The sequence below is a fragment of the Chiloscyllium plagiosum genome, chromosome 1 (assembly GCF_004010195.1).
Source record: "Chiloscyllium plagiosum isolate BGI_BamShark_2017 chromosome 1, ASM401019v2, whole genome shotgun sequence".
Lineage (NCBI taxonomy): Eukaryota > Metazoa > Chordata > Chondrichthyes > Orectolobiformes > Hemiscylliidae > Chiloscyllium > Chiloscyllium plagiosum.
In genome coordinates, this window is record NC_057710.1 from 127,867,564 (window position 1) to 127,884,444 (window position 16,881).

Consider the following 16,881-nt stretch of genomic DNA (forward strand, 5'->3'; position numbering starts at 1 on the left):
CCTGGACACTAATTCAGGAGGCAGTGCCATGCCTTAGACTAGGTAGCTGTACAACTTACAACAAGGAATATTCAAAATGATTGACTGTTGTATAAGATAATGATTCAGAATTAATGTTGAGTTGCATTGAGCTCTACCCAAACTGATGATGTCACTTGATCTTCGGGTTGAGCAACACTAAGTCTTGCATAAGATATGGAGACAGATGTGATTTACCTTGCTCCTGACAGTTGCAATTATACCTGTTGATAGATAATGTCAATTGTACCCTGACCCAGGTTCAAGTCATACTTCCTCCAGAGATGTATAATACCACCTCTGAGCAGGTTCATTAAAACAAAAATTTGTTACGTGAGCTAAGTGCTTCTTCTTGATAAGATTCTCTAGGTCTATCCCCTATCACTGCTGGCCCATGGAAAGAAGGATTAGTGGCAGTGAACTACCTCAAGAATACCAGTGACTGCGAACCAGAAAAAAGACAGAGTCTTGTGCCTTTTGACTGAATCTTTGTTGGGTATATTTCTCGGTTATTTCATTCTATCACGATGAGGTAACAGACAAATCAAGATTTATTTTGTGATTGACCTGGAAAAATTTGTACACCAGTTCCATTGGTCTATGAGTATATTAATCATGAAATCTTTACATACTGCAATTCATCCATTCACATTTGAAGCACGCATTCCCACAACACATTTCTCCAACTCTTTAAGTTTGTAAATTAACTATGCTCATTTGCACAAATTGATTCCTGAGGAAACTAAATGGTTAAATTTGGTATGCGTGCCTTCATTGGTCAGTGCAATGAGTATAGAAGTTGGGACGACATTGGTTAGGACACTTTTGGAATAGTGCATTTGATTCTAGTCTCCCTGCTACAGGAAGGATGTCGTGAAACTTGAAAAATAAAAGATTTACAAGGCTGTTGCCAGGGTTGGAGGGCTTGAGCTATTGGGAGAGGCTGAATATTCTGAGGCTATTTTCCCAGAGCATTGGAGGCTGAGGGGTGACCTTATGGAAGTTTATAAAATCATGAGGACCATGGATAGGGTGAATGGCCAAAGTCTTTTCCCTGGGGTGGGGGAATCCAAAACTAGAGAGCATAGGTTTAAGGTGAGCAGGGAAAGATTTAAAAGGGACCTAAGGGGCAACATTTTCACATAGACAATGGAGTAACCGGTTATATGAAGGATATTAGCAAGCTGGAGAAGGTTCAGAAGAATTTTATCAGGATGTTGCATGGTATGGAAGGTTTGAGTTATGAAGAAAGATTGGATAGGTTGGGACTATTTTCACTGAAGTGTAGATGATTGAAGGGTGACCTAATAGAAGTTTATAAAATAATGAGACGTGTAGATAGAGTGCCTAAGATAGGGAATTTCAAGACTTAGGGGACATATTTTTAAGGTGACAGGAGAGAGATTTAAATAATAAGAGGCTTTGCTCGTGGGATGAACTTCTCGAGGAAGTGGTGGATATAAGGACATTTTGATAGATACATAAATAGGAAAGGTTTGGAGGGATATGGGCCAGGAACAGGCAGATGGTACTAATTTTGTTTGGCATGGACTGGTTGGACGAAAGGGTCTGTTTCCATGCTGTCTGACTCTATGTATGGAATGGGCTGCCAGAGGAAGTGGTGGAGGATGGTACAATCACAATTCAAAAGGCATCTGGATGGATATAGGAATAGGAAGGGTTTAGAGAGGTATGGGCCAAATGGGACCAGATTAATTTAGGATATCAGGTCGGCATGGACGAGTTGGAGCGAAGGGTCTGTTTCTGTGCTGGAGAAAGTTTGCTGCTGAGCTGGTGTTGAAACCTTGCTGAAAGCTCGGCTTTTACGGAGGAAAGTCGAGCCTGGAGAGTGCTCGGTGAGCCAATCAGAGCGCTGGGGTTGTGCGGGCTATTCCAGGAGGGGAGCCGGCTCGGGGCTGGGAGGGGAGCTGCTTCCCGTTCGGGCCGAGCCTCAACTGAGCTCCTTCCCGGCCTGGCGCCAGGGTAGCGGGCCCGGGCCCGGCACCATGCTCGGTATGTACGTCCCCGATCGCTTCTCCTTGAAACCGTCCAAAGTGCAAGAAGGTATCGGGCTGTACACTGCCAGGAGAATAAAAAAGGTTTGTTTTCTTTGGGTTTTTAAAAAAAGAAATTGGTGAGGTTTCGCCTTATAATTGCGAATGAACAACATTCCTGCTGCCCTTTCGCTGTGTGTGTGTGAGAGATTTTTGTTTGAGGAAGATGTTGTAACTTTTGTTGTTGTGCAGACGGTCAGCTTGCTCACCCCGAGTGCCACGTATAAGAGCACCCAGGGCTCTCACTGGCTGCTACTGCATAGTGTCTGAAGGGCTCTCCTCCCAAATACTGCTCTCCTTCAAAGTTTGAAGCCAGCAATATCATTATTAAAGTAAAATTTCCTCACTCTCCCCACCACATCGGTCTTGTCAACAGGTAACGGCTTGTAACGCTGCAGCCCTTTCATTCTATAGTCCTGATGCTAACACGCTTTCATTGTCAACATTTTTTTAAAAAACTATTATTTCAGATTACCAGCACTTTCCCTTTCTTTCCATTTTGACATAGTTCGATTTTGACTTTAACACCTGAGATTTCAGACAACCTTGCTGGAATCAGATCCCTCTTATTCACTTATTTGTGACATAGTTCAGCACCTTCAATAAGTAACACAGGGTCAGGTTTAAAGGTTTTAAATGATCCTGGGATTAAAGAAGCATATCTAACTCCTAATGCCCTGTTAACTTGGTGGTTAGCTAGCTCCCATTTTCTAGTGTCATAGAATCTGGAAATTCCTGGAAGTATGTGTTTTACCTGATCAAAATTTGCATGTGGGGTGAATGCACATAAAGTCATACAGCAAGGAAACAGACCCTTAAACCCACCAGTCCATGCCAAACATGATCCCAAACTAAACTAGTTCCACCTGTCTGCTCCTGGCTCAGATCTTTCCAAATCTTTCCTGAAGAATGAGCAGCATTCTGAAAGCTAGTGCTTCCAAATAAACCTGTTGGACTATAACCTGGTGTTGTGTGATTTTTAAATTTTGCACACCCCAGTCCAACACCAGCACCTCCAAATCATTTCCTATTCATGTTATTATCCAAATGTCTTTTAAACATTGTCATGTTCCGATTTGGTTGCTTGCTGATGGTTCTGTGTGAAAACTTAATTCCGAATTAATCATTGGGGAAATTGAAGCCATTGTTTCTAATCTCTGATCTAAAGTCTATTCCCTGACAACATGCTTAGATTAAACTAATCTCTTTGCAGCCTTACTGACACATTTTACCCCAGAAGAACTTTAACCTCATTCCTACCATTTCCAAGATGGCTTATTTCCACCTCTGTACAATCACCTGACTTCATCTTTTGTTTCATTCATCTATTGGAAGAGTCCAGAACTAGAGGGCATGGGTTTAGGGTGAGATGGGAAAGATTTAAAGGGGATTGAAGGGGCAAGTTTTTCACACAGCAGGTGGTGTGTGTATGGAATGAGTTGTCAGAGAAGTGGTGGAGGCTGGTACATTTACAATATTTACAAAGCATCTGGGTGGGTAACTAAGTAGGAAGTGTTAAGAGGGATATGGGCTAAGTTCTGGAAACTGGGACTAAATTAATATAGGATATCTGGTCGGCATGGACGAGTTGGATCGAAGGGCCTGTTTCTGTGGTGTATAACTCCATGGCTCTGTTGCTGAGATCCTCAATTATGCCTGATTTATCTCTATATGATCACTATCCCAATGTACTCCTGGCAGTTCTCCTAATCTGATACACTGTAAAATTCTGTGATCTAAATTTTACGGCATGGAAAGAGATGTGACGTGTCTCTACCAGTTATCAGTCACCTATCTATTCTTCCAGCAACTGGCCTGTAGCCTTATGTGCTATGGCTCAACATCTGTTTATTTAAATATGTCCTGCCTCTACCACCCTTTCAGATAGATTTTCCAGACACCCACTACCATCTAGGTGAAAGATTTATTCTATAATTCGCCTCTCAGTCTCTTGCCTTTTATCTTAAACTTGTGTCCCCTAGGTTTTGACTCATTATGAAAGGGTAAATTCCTTCCATAGATGCACTTTTTCTATAACTCAATCTTTGACCATCATCTTCTGCTTCCTGTCACTAAGCCAATTTTGGATCTAATTTTCCAAATTGCCTTGGATCCCATTGGCTGTTATCTTCTTGATCAGTGTCCATTGTGAGACCTTGTCAAAAGCCTTCCAGAATTCCATCTCTGTTCCTCAACATCCAAGATTCTCTGGACTTGTTGGTTCCACCTTTCACCTTTACAGGAGCATGTTGACCCTGAACCTCCACTGTTTCATTTTTGAAAGACACTCACTTCTCTGATATAGAGTTTTCTACAATAACTACACCCAATCCACTTTGGCCACATCCTGTCTTACCATATTAAAATCAACTTACTCTGTTCAGAATCTTTATTTCTGACTGTCCTTTTTTTTTCGGACTACCTTAAATTCAATGAAATATGATTATAGTCATTGAAATGCTCCCCACTGCCACATTTACCACTTGCTTAACTTTGTTCCCTAAAATTAGCTCTTGTAGGACTTTCTACGTGCTTGATTAGAAATCTCTCCTAGGCACAACTTCAGAATTATATCTTCTGTAAACCTTTCTCACTTTGTTGTTCCCAGTTAATATTGGTGAAGTTTGAATGATTACTTTCATACTTCACTGGAATTTGCCTACATTTCTGCTATTTTATCTTTCCCTGGCTTTTTGGAGGGGCTGTAGTTCTCTCCTATCAATGTGATTATTCTCTTTTTTTTAAGGTTCTACCCTTTTGCCTCAGTTGAGGAACCTTATAAGGTATCACCTCTCCTTACCACAGCATTTGAATTCTTGATCGATATTGCAACTCTACTTTCTTTTCTTTCTCTCCTTGTCTTTCTTGAGAATTCTGTTCTGTGGAATTTGGGCTGCTGAGTCCTGTGCATCACTCAGCCATGTATCTGTCAATAATGTCATATCCCCATGTGTTAATCAGCACCCTCATCACCTCTGCCTTGCTCGCAAGATACCTTGCATTAAAATAAATGCCAGTCTTGCTGTGCGTCTTTGTACCTTAACCTGACTCTGTATGGTCTGTCTACAAGACTGACTTGCCTTTTCTTCTATATTTGTTGGTGCGTTGCACCTTATTGTTTCTCCTCTGTATCCCACAATCATGCTGTATTAGCTTTAGCCCCCACCAATAGCACTGGCTACACCGCAGCCCCCACCCTGCAAGGAAAGTGGTTCCTTTATGTTCAGCAGCAAAGTGTCAGACTTGGACAGATCCTACTTTCCCAGAAACTGACCCAGTGATCCAGGAATCTGAAGTCCTCTCTCCTTCTTCAACTCTTCAGCTACACAAGTCACCCAGTCCTTTGCTGTTCATGGATTAACTCCATGCACTCTCAGAACTGGTTGGGATTATGTTTGCTGGAGTTTAGAAGAATGAGGAGGTGGGGTGGAATCTCAGAAAGCTATAAAATTCCAACAGGGATTGGACAGGGTAAACACAGGCAGGATGTTCCTGATGACCAGGGAAACCAGAACCAGGGAGGGGAGAGGGGGGTCACAGTGGGGCGGGCCATGTCAGACTGAGCTGAGGAGGAATGTCTTCCCCCAGAGAGTGAGGAACCTGTGGGATTCACCCCCACTGAGAGGGGATGGGGTGGGGGAACACAACATCAAGAAGGAGGGAGAGCTCTTTCTTAGGGATAAAGGGATCTGGATGAGAAACAGGGACAGCGGAGAGTTGAGGTTGTACAGGATATTGGTTGAGGTGTCTTCTGGAATACCGGGTCCATTTCTGGGCTCCCTGTTAGAGGAAGGATATTACCCAGCTGGAGAGGGTTCAGAAAAGATTGACAAGAATGTTGCCAGGGTTGGAGGATCTGAGCTATAGGGAGAGGCTGAACAGGCTGGGGCTGTTTTCCCTGGAGCGTTGGAGGCTGAGGGGTGACCTTATAGAGGTTTACAAAATCATGAGGGGCATGGATAGGATAAATAGGCAAAGTCTTTTCCATGGGGTGGGGGAGTCCAGAACTAGAGGGCATAGGTTTAGGGTGAGAGGGGAAAGATATAAAAGAGACCTAAGGGGCAACGTTTTCACGCAGAGGATGGTACGTGCATGGAATGAGCTGCCAGAGGACGTGCTGGAGGCTGGTACAATTGCAACATTTAAGAGGCATTTGGATGGGTATATGAATAGGAAGAGATTGGAGGGATATGGGCCAGGTGCTGGCAGGTGGGACTAGATTGGGTTGGGATATCTGGTCGGCATGGACGGGTTGGACCGAAGGGTCTGTTTCCATGCTATACATCTCTATGATTCTAACTACATCACCTCCTTCTTTTGATTTTAAACCCTCCCCCCCCACCCCTTATTTTTTAATCTCTCTATGGCCACATTTTTCTGAACAATCTTCCAGATTAACATATGCTGCTCTAATTCTGCTTCTCGAGCATCTTTAACGTCATCATACGAGCAATGGGGATTGATGTTCAGTTGCTTGGGGCCTAAGCTCTTGCATACCCTCCAAGCATCTGTCTGCCTTTCTGCCTCTATATTCCTTAAAGATGCACCTTAAAACCTATGTCTTTGACCAAGCTTTAGGTTATAGGTAGTGTAGAACAGAGGGAGCTAGGGGGTCAGGTACATAATTCTTTAAAATTTGCAGGGTGACAGGGTGGTTAAGAAGGTGTTAGCATACTTGCCTTCATTGCTCAGACCTTTTGAATATAGGACTTGGGACAAAACGTTGAGATTGTACAGAATGTTGGTGAGGCCTCTTCTGGAGGACTGTGTGCAGTTCCGGTCACTCTTGGAAGGATATTATTGAACTGGAGACGGTTCAGAAAAGGTTTATCTGAACATGGCTGGGAATGGAGTGTTTGAGTTACAAAGTGAGTTCAAAACTAGTGGCCATATTTTTAAGGTGAAAGGCAAAAGGTTTAAAAACGACATGAGGGGCAACTTTTTTTTTTACATAGAGCGTGGTTAGTGTGTGGAATGAACTTTCAGAGGAAGTGTTGGATGCAATGTTCTAAAAGACATTTGGATAAGTACGTGAATAAAGGTTTAGATTAGATTCTCTACAGTATGGAAACAGGCCCTTCGGCCCAACAAGTCCACACCAATCCTTCAAAGAGCAACCCACCCCGTCCGACTAATGCACCTAACACTATGGGCAATTTAGCATGGCCAACTCACCTAACCTGCAGATCTTTGGATTGTGGGAGGAAACCAGAAGGCACCCACGCAGACACTGGGAGAATGTGCAAACTCCACACTGACAGTCATCTGAGGAGTGAATCGAACTCGTGTCCCTGTGAGGCAGCAGTGCTAACCACTGTGCCACTGTGCAGCTCTTGGTTTAGTTTGGGAACACAGTGTGTGGACTAGTTGGACCAAAGAGTCTGTTTCATAGTATGACTCTATGACTCTATCTGGGCTTATAACACCTCATACAGCTTTGTCATAGTTTGTTTCATAATGATTTGTTGAAATCTTTCAAAATGTTTTAATCTATTAAATACTCTAAATACTGAACCAGTGCATATAAATTTTAACTTAATAGCAAGCCTGCAAAAAGTTCTTGAATTCTCATACCTCAATTTTTCTCTGGTTCATTGGTCCGCAGGGGGAACAGTTCAATCTTTTTTTCCCCACTAACAGCAATGGAAGCATATTAGATATATTCACTTTTGCAAGAATATTAGGTTTCACAAGATAGAGAGTTTCTGATGGTTGCTATGCCGATACTTAGGTACCCACAGTCTGTATGGACAAAAAGGGCTTCACCTTGATGTAACTGGTAACAAAGCATTGGTATTGTACTAGGCAGCTAGAGTGCCTGCTTTGTGGGCAGCATTTCATTCTAGGATTGGTGAAAGGTAAAAAGATAGCGATAGCGAAAGGTTGGCCCGTCGAAGACTAGGGCTGTCCCTTTAACACTGGCTAAGGGTTCAGTAGGATGTTGCCAGGGTTGGAGGATTTGAGCTATAGGGAGAGATTGAACAGGCTGGGGCTGTTTTCCTTGGGATATCTGGTCAGCATGGACGAGTTGGACCGAAGGGTCTGTTTCCGTGCTGTACATCTCTATGACTCTATGATTGTTCGCCACCATCCAGCAAGTGGTTAATATGGTTCAAAACAGCTGCAAACAGAAGTGAACCTCAGCCACAGAACTTATACGGTTTGCAGGATTATAGATGAAACAAGTGAGGTTTTAGGCACACAACAAACTAGAAAAACTGTATTTCAGTGTCTTTGAATACACAAGGTTTAGAGGGGATCAATAAAAGTGGCTGAAATTGTGAGACATTTTTGTAGCAGTTGTAATGATATTAAATATGGACTATTGATTTTAATTTCTATTGTCTAATATTATAAATGGGACTATTGTTGCTTTTAAAACTTATAAAAACTCTGCTTGCATGGCTGACTGCATCTCTAACAACATTCAATAAAACCCGAAACCATCTTGGACAAAGCAGCCGTTTGATTGGCATTCATTCCCATCACCACCGATTCACATTGACAGCAGTGTATACCATCTACAAGATGAACTACAGTAATTTAGTTAAAAATCACACAACGCCAGGTTATAGTCCAACAGGTTTAATTGGAAGCACACTAGCTTTCGAAGCGACGCTCCTTCATCAGGTGATTGTGGAGGGCTCGATTGCTTCCAATTAAACCTGTTGGACTATAACCTGGTGTTGTGTGATTTTTAACTTTGTACACCCCAGTCCAACACCGGCATTTATGAATCATGCAGTAATTCAGTAAGACTTCTTCAGCAGCACTTTGCAAACCAACACCATCACCAGCCTCCAATCCCCACACCACCCTGACTTGGAACTGTGTTGTCATTCATTGTCATAGGATCAAAAACTTGAAGCTTCCTTCCTCATAGCTCACTGCTTGCCCCTCTACTCTGTAGGTCATAACAGCAGCCTTCTCCAGGACAGTAAATGCTGGGCTAGCCAGTGACATTCATATCTCATGAATGGATAAAACCAGGCTCAAAAATATTGACTAAAAATGGTCATGGGCATCATCTGACCTATAAAGGTTGGCCAAGTTCCATGAAATGAACATGGGTTGGTCAAAAGACAGCTTGAGTTAAAATTAACACCTTTCCCAAAAAAGCTTTGAAGCCTTTGGGAGTGTGATGAGATACTCTTCTCAAGTTTAACTTTTTGGTGTTATTGTGAGAACCTTCACGTGTTGGTGATGAACCATTGTGCCCAGTCTGAATAATTGTAAACAATGTGCTCAGCACACTGAATACACAAACACGTTGCAGTTTCGAAAAGCTGTTTCTTTGGTAGAGTAGAGGAGATGGAAATTTGACAATAAAACTAAAACAAAAAGAAAAAGCCGGTGACCACACTTAATGTAATGACACATCAGAAAAGCAGAATCGTAACTGACTGGCTGTGAAATGGCCTTGCAAGCCTCTCTGTTCAAGTGCAAATTCAAGCATTTCTAGTCTTTTTAGTTTTGAAGCAAGTTTCTAGTTTTTAAGCAAGAAAATTGAAAAGCTAAACTTGCCTGTTATGTGGCGCAGGTGAGGGGGCACTGCTCTTCCAAAGGCTCAGTGTTGGCCTGATGCTGTGTTGCCTAGGGGTCAGTAATGAGGGAATGCCACCCTCGGTCTAAGGTACTGTCTGTTGTTGGAAATTTGAAAGTAATATCCTGCCTGCCCTTTGTAATGGACCAAAAAGATCTGATCGCACTATTTTGGGGAAGAACAGAGGTGTTATCGCCAGTATTCTCATAAATGCTTAACCTTCAATCAATATCCTAAAAGCAGATTATCTAATACAAAATTCTTGTTGAAGTTGTGCATATCCAGGCAGATGGGAAGTATTCTGTCACATCCCTGACCTGTGCTTTGTAGATGGTAGACAGTTACTGCGGAGTCCAGAGATGAGTTACTCACTGCAGAACTCCTAAGATCTGACCTGCTCTTGTACCCATGGTATTACTGTGGCTGGTCCAGTTCAGTTACTGGTCACTGGTCATCATCACTGTTTATAAGTATGGAATTCAGCAATGGCAGTGCCATTGAATGTCAAGGGATGACGGATAGGATTTCTCTTACTCGAAATGGTCATTGCCTAGTGCTTATGCAGTATGATGTTACTTGCCAGTTATTAACCCAAGGCTGGACATTGACCAGGTTTTTATTGCAATTTGAATGAAGGCCATTGATGAAGCGACTGATGATATTGGGCCAAGGACACTACCCTGAGGATCTTGATGCTGTTTTCACCAAGGCTGGAAGAGTCCCATCATTCCACTGGCCACATTATAAAATGAATATTTTTGTCTCAGTTACTAAGAAGGCCAATTAACTAACACATACAGAAATTGCTGGAAAAACTTAACAGCTCTGGCTGCATCTGAAGAGAAAGCAACGGTAATACTTTGTGACCCTTCTTCAGAACTGAGTGTAGCTCGGAAAAGGTTGGTAAGAATGCTGAAGTTGGGGTAGTAAATGATAGGTAGAGACAGAGACCAAGAAACAGTTGGGCAGACAAAGGAATGTGTAAAGGCCAGCCTGGGAGAATCAACAGCCGCTAATGAGGACCATTAGTGGCTGACAATGGGATGATTGTGATAGCAGCCTAGTGACAAAGCCTAGTGTGTGAGAGTTGGGGTTAATGCATGGGAGAAGGTGCTCAGGCTTTGGAATTATTGAATTTGATTTTGAATCCTGAAGGCTGCAGGCTCCCCAAGTGGAAAATGTGGTGCTGTCCTTCCAATTTGCACTGGGTTTTGTTGGAGTACTGCAGCAAGCCCGATATGGAAATCTCAGCCAGGGAACATGGTAGTGTGTTGAAATGGCAGGCAACAGGAAACTCAGGGTCATTTTTGTGGAGAGAATAGAGGTATTCTACAAAGCAATCCTCAGCTCTGTTTCATCCCCCATTGGAGAGGAGACCACATTGTCAGCTGTGAATGCAGGAGACTAGACTAGACTCGTGCAATTAAATGGCTGCTTCACTTGGAAGGTGTGTCTGGGGCCTTGGATGATGAAGAGAGTGGAAATGAACATACAATGCCAGCCTAGCCAGCAGTGCCCTTGAATCAAAATTGAAGGTGTAGTGGACAGTGAAGAAAATTACTGAGTACAACAGGATCTTGATTAAATGGGCCAATGGGCTGAGGATGGTAGATGGAGTTTAATTTAGATAAATATGAAGTGCTGCATTTAGGAAAAACAAATCAGAGCCGGACTTATACACTTAAGGGTAAGGTCCTGGGGAGTGTTGCCGAATAAAGAGACCTTGGAGTGCAGGTTCATAGCTCCTTGAAAGTAGAGTCGCAAGTAGCAGGTGTTTGCTATGCTTTCCTTTATTGATCAGATCATTGAGTATAGGATTTAGTAGGTCATGTTGTGGCTGTACATTTCTGGTCTCCATTCTATCAGAAGGATGTTGTGAAACTTGTAAACCTTTTCTGAAATCTTACAAGGACGTTGCCAGGTTTGCAGGATTTGAACTAAAAGGAGAGGCTGTTTTCCTGGAGCGCGGAGGCTGAGGGGTGACATTATAGAGGTTTATAAAATCATGAGGGGCATGGATATGGTAAATAGACAATGTCTTTTCTAGAGGGCATAGGGTTAGGGTGAGAGAGGAAAGATATAAAGGAGACCTGAGGGGCAACTTGTTTGCGCTGAGATTGGTGCGTGTATAGAATGAGCTGCCAGAGGAAGTGGTGGAGGCTGGTACAATTACAGCATTTAAATGGCAACTGGATGGGTATATGAATAGGAAGGGTTTAAAGGGATATGGGCTGGGTGCTGGCAAATGGGACTGGATTGGGTTGAGATATCTGGTTGGCATGGAGGAGTTGGACTGAAGGGCCTGTTTCTGTGCTATACATCTCTATGACTCTAATCCAAGTGCTGGCTAGGCTGGCATTTATTCCCCATCCCTAATTGCCCAGAATGCCATGAAGTGTCAATCATTATTGTGGGTCTGGCGTTACATATAAGCAGACTGGGTAAAGATGGCAAAAGAGGAGGGGCTAATCAGAGAGTGCATCACAGCTACAGAAACGAAGGTTTGTCTACTGAGTCAGTATGGGTGGAAGTTAGGAGCAGCCACCGCATTGGGGGTTTTCTACAGACCACCTAATAGCAGTAGAGAGATTGAAGATCTCAGGCAGGCAGATTCTGGAAAAATGCAGAAGCAGCAGGGTTGTTGTTATGGGTGATTTCAACTTTCCCAACATCAACTGGAACCTCCTAAGTGCAGATGGTTTGGATGGAGCCGTTTTTGTCAGGTGTGTTCTAGAGGAGTTCCTTACTCAGTATGTAAACAGACCGACGAGGGGAGAGGCCATTTTGGATTTGGTGCTCGGTAACAAGCCAGGACACGTATCAGATCTTGTGGTGGGAGAGCACTTTGGTGAAAGTGATCACAACTGCCTCACATTTAGCATAGCCTTGGAGAGGGAAAGGAGCAGTTACCAAGGGAAGATATTTAATTGGGGAAAAGGAAATTATGACACTATCAGACAGGAGTTGGGAAGTACAGACTGGGAGCAATTGTTCCACAGAAAGGGCACAGCAGACATGTGGAGACTATTTAAGGAGCAGTTGTTGCGAGTGATGCACGAATTTGTTCCTCTGCGACAGGTAAGAAGGGGTAATATTAAGGAACCTTGGATGACGCGAACAGAGGAACTTCTCGTCAAAAGGAAGAAGGCAGCTTACATAAGGTGGAGGAAGCAAGGATTACAGGCTTGGTAGAAAGGAGTTCAGAAATGGACTGAGGAGAGCCAGGAGGGGGCACGAAAAAGGCTTGGGAAGAAGAATTAGGGAGAACCCAAAGGCATTTTACTCCTATGTGAGGAATAAGAGAGTGATCAGGGAGAAGGTAGGGCCGATCAAGGTTCCTGAAGAAGGGCTTATGCCCAAAACGTCGATTCTCCTGTTCCCTGGATGCTGCCTGACCTGCTGCGCTTTTCAAGCAACACATTTTCAGCTCTGATCTCCAGCATCTGCAGTCCTCACTTTCTCCCCGATCAAGGATAGCAGAGGGAACCTGTGTGTGGAGTCTGAGCAGATATAGGAAGCCCTAAATGAGTTTTTTGCTTCAGTTTTCACCAAGGAAAAGGGAACTTGTTGTAAATGAAAACTTAGAGGAGCTGGGATACAGTCTTGACCACATCAAGATCGATGAAGCTGATGTGCTAGAAATTTTGGAAAACATTAAGACTCATAAGTCCCCAGGGCCAGACCAGATTTACCCGAGGCTGCTCCGGGAAGTGAGAAAGGAGGTTGCTAAGCCGTTGGCGAGGATATTTGCCTCCTCCCTCTCCATAGGAGTCGTACCGGAGGATTGGAAGGAGGTGAATGTTGTTCCTCTTTTCAAGAAGGGTAATAGGGAAATCCTGGGCAATTACAGACCAGTCAGTCTTACGTCTGTGGTCAGCAGAGTTTTGAAAATAATTCTGAGGGATAGGATATATGATTATTTGACAAAGCATAGCATTGAAGTCATAGTTTGAAGATATTAGGAGGAAGGTATAAAGGAGGCGTCAGAGGTAGGTTCTTTACACAGAGAGTTGTGAATGCATGGAATGCATTGCCAGCTGTGGTGGTGGAAGCAGAGTCATTGGGGACATTTAAATGACTGCTAGACATGCACAAGGATAGCAGTGAGTTGAGGGATGTGTAGGTTAAGTTATTATATTTTACATTAGGATTAAACCTCAACACAACATTGTGGGCCAAAGGGCCTGTTCTGTGCTGTACCTTTTCTATGTTATAAGTGAGGACTGCAGATGCTGGAAACTCGAGTTTAGATTAGAGTGGTGCTGGAAAAGCACAGCCGGTCAGGCAGCATCCGAGGAGCAGGAAAATTGACGTTTCGGGCAAAAGCCCTTCATCAGGAAAGATGGCGGGTTGCTTCCCTAAATGACATTAGTGAACTAGATGGATTTTTCCTGACAATCAACAATGGTTTCATGGTCATTATTAGACTAATAAGTCCAGATTTTTATTGAATTCAAACTCCTCCAACTCCAGTTGTGAGATTGAAATGCTGGTCTCTAAAACATTAACTGGGTCTTTCGATTAACAGTCCAGTGATAATACCACGAGGCCATTTCTTCCCTTTTAAAATATGTCAGGTGATGGCATCTTGCTGGAGTTGGTACAAATGGCAGCCAGTGATTCTTTGGATGTGGATGTTGCTGGGATCGAAGGGAGACCCTATTGCTGTTGTGAGATGGAAGAGAGGGATGAGCACTGATGTGCAGGAGATAGGTCAGCCACAGCTGAGGGCCCTGCCAACCACAGTGGGAATCTTTGGTTGGGGTAGGACTGGAACAAAAACAATTTCCATGCACTTCACAAAGAATCTGGCAAAACTGGGGCCAATGATAGGCCAATGACCTGAAGAAAATGAAAGACCGTAAGATATAGGAGCAAAATTAGGCCATTCAGCCCACTGAGTCGTTTTTCAATCAATTAAAGCTGATATTTCTCAACCCCAATCTTCTGCCTTCTCTCCATAACCCTTAATGTCCTTACTAACCAAGAACCTATCTATCTTTGTCCTAAATACTCTCAATGACTTAATGGTAAGGTCCTAGGAAGTGTTGCTGAACAAAGAGACCTTGGAATGCTCCTTGAAAGTGGAGTTGCAGGTAGATAGGTTAGTGAAGAAGGCGTTTGGTATGCTTTCCTTTATTGGTCAGAGTATTCAGTACAGGAGTTGGGAGGTCATGTTGTGGCTGTACAGGACATTGGCTAGGCCACTATTGGAATATTGCGTGCAATTCTGGTCTCCTTCCTATCGTAAAGATGTTGTGAAACTTGAAAGGGTTCAGAAAAGACTTACAAAGATGTTGCCAGAGTTGGAGGATTTGAGCTACAGGGAGAGGCTGAACAGGCTGGGGCTGTTTTCCCTGGAGCGTCGGAAGCTGAGGGGTGACCTTATAGAGGTTTACAAAATCATGAGGGGCGTGGATAGGATAATAGACAAAGTCGTTTCCCTGGGGAGAGGGAGTCCAGAACTAGAGGGCATAGGTTTAGGAGGAGAGGGGAAAGATATAAAAGAGACCTACGGGGCAACTTTTTCACACAGAGGGTTGTGTGTATATGGAATGAGCTCCCAGAGGACGTGGTGGAGGCTGGTACAATTGCAACATTTAAGAGGCATTTGGATGGGTATATGAATAGGCAGGGTTTGGAGGGATATGGGCCGGGTGCTGGCAGGTGGGACTAAATTGGGTTGGGATATCTGGTCGGCATGGTCAGGTTGGACCGAAGGGTCTGTTTCCATGCTGTACATCTCTGACTCTAAGATTTGACCTCCACAGCCTTGTGTGGCAATGAGTTCCACAGATTGGCCACCCTCCAGCTGAAGAAATTTCTCCTGATCTCCATTCTGAAAGATCTATCCCATCCCTCTGAGGCTGTACCCTTCGGTCTGACTCTCTCCTACATCTTCTCCATGTCCATGCTAATCAGGCATCTCAGTATTCTGTAAGCTTCAATCAGATCCCCCTCTCATCCTTCCAAACTCCACTGAATACAGACCAAAAGTCCTCAACTGCTCCTCATATAAGAAATCCTTTTATCATTCTTACAAACCTCCTCTGGACCATCTCCAACGCTAGCACATTCTTCCTTAGATATGGGGCCCAGAACTGCTCACAGTATTCCAATATTAAGGGATATATGGTATACGGTATTGAGTTAAGAGGTTTATAGCAGATAACGAGGGCTTGAAGTAACAGAAGCTTGAGAGGAATACAGAACGTGCAACAGGGAGCTGAAAAGGGAGATTAGGAGAACTAAAAGGGAATATGAAAAGATAGTGGCAGACAAAATAAAGCAAATCTTATGCTGTTACATTAAGGACTAAAGGATAAATGAGTGAACAAGTAGAGCCAACGAATTGCTAATTTGTGCATGGAAGCAGAAGATGTAGGGAGGGCTCCAAATGAATGCATTTGGTTGGTGTTCATTCGTGAGAGTGATGATATAGGTAGAGAAATCAAGAAGGTCTGGGGTACATTGGAAGAAATTAGCACAGATAGAAAGGAGATTGAGTGGTCTGGCAAGTTTAAAAGTAGATAGTTCTGCGGGACTGGATTAAATGTATTCTGGACTATTAGACTATTTAAAGTCCAGATTTTTATTGAATTCAAACTACATCATCTGCAGTTGTGGGATTCAAATGCAGGTGTCCAAAACATTAACTAAGCCTTTGGATTAGCAATCCAATGATAATACCAAGAGGTGAAAAATGTGTTGCTGGAAAAGCACAGCAGGTCAGGCAGCATCCAAGGAGCAGGAGAATCAACGGTTTGGGCATAAGCATTCCTGAAGATTCTCCTGCTCCTTGGATGCTGCCTGACCTGCTGCGCTTTTCCAGCAACACATTTTTCAGCTCTGATCTCCAGTATCTGCAGTCCTCACTTTCTCCTCCATAATACCATGAGGCCATTTCCTCCCTTTTAATATGTGTCAGGTGATGGCATCTTGCTGGAGTTGTTGAGTGAGGCAAGGGAGGAAAAAGCAGAGGCACCTGCAAAAATGTTCAATTCTTCTCTGGCCGCAGGTGAGATACTGGAGGACAGCCAATGTGGTACCATTGTTCAAGAAGGGAGTAAGTGATAAACCAGGAAACTATAGGCTGCTCAGTCTGACCTTGACTTGTGCATTGAGAACTGTCGATGTGAAATTGGTCACCTGAATCTGCCTCCACCCCCCCCCCCCCCCCCACCCCAACCCCCCCCATTCGCACTATTTTACGCTGAACTGACTGCACTCTGTGCTCTCGGATTCGTCCCTAACCTTGTAATTAAG

At 43.6% G+C, this 16,881-nt stretch overlaps 1 protein-coding gene across 5 annotated transcripts in view; it reads left to right on the plus strand.

Annotated features, from left to right (window-relative positions):
- Positions 1-1,757: 1,757 nt before the first annotated feature.
- The window catches only part of prdm5 (PR domain containing 5), a 345,097-nt gene continuing 329,973 nt past the window's right edge, over positions 1,758-16,881 (plus strand). Inside the window, exon 1 of one of the 5 annotated variants that reach the window (XM_043696631.1) lies at positions 1,758-2,117. In XM_043696631.1, coding sequence (XP_043552566.1) covers positions 2,025-2,117 — 93 coding nt within the window. In that variant the 5' untranslated portion in view covers positions 1,758-2,024. The remainder of the gene's footprint in view (positions 2,118-16,881) is intronic. The other 4 variants (XM_043696605.1, XM_043696615.1, XM_043696623.1 and 1 more) reach the window with 4 other exon arrangements.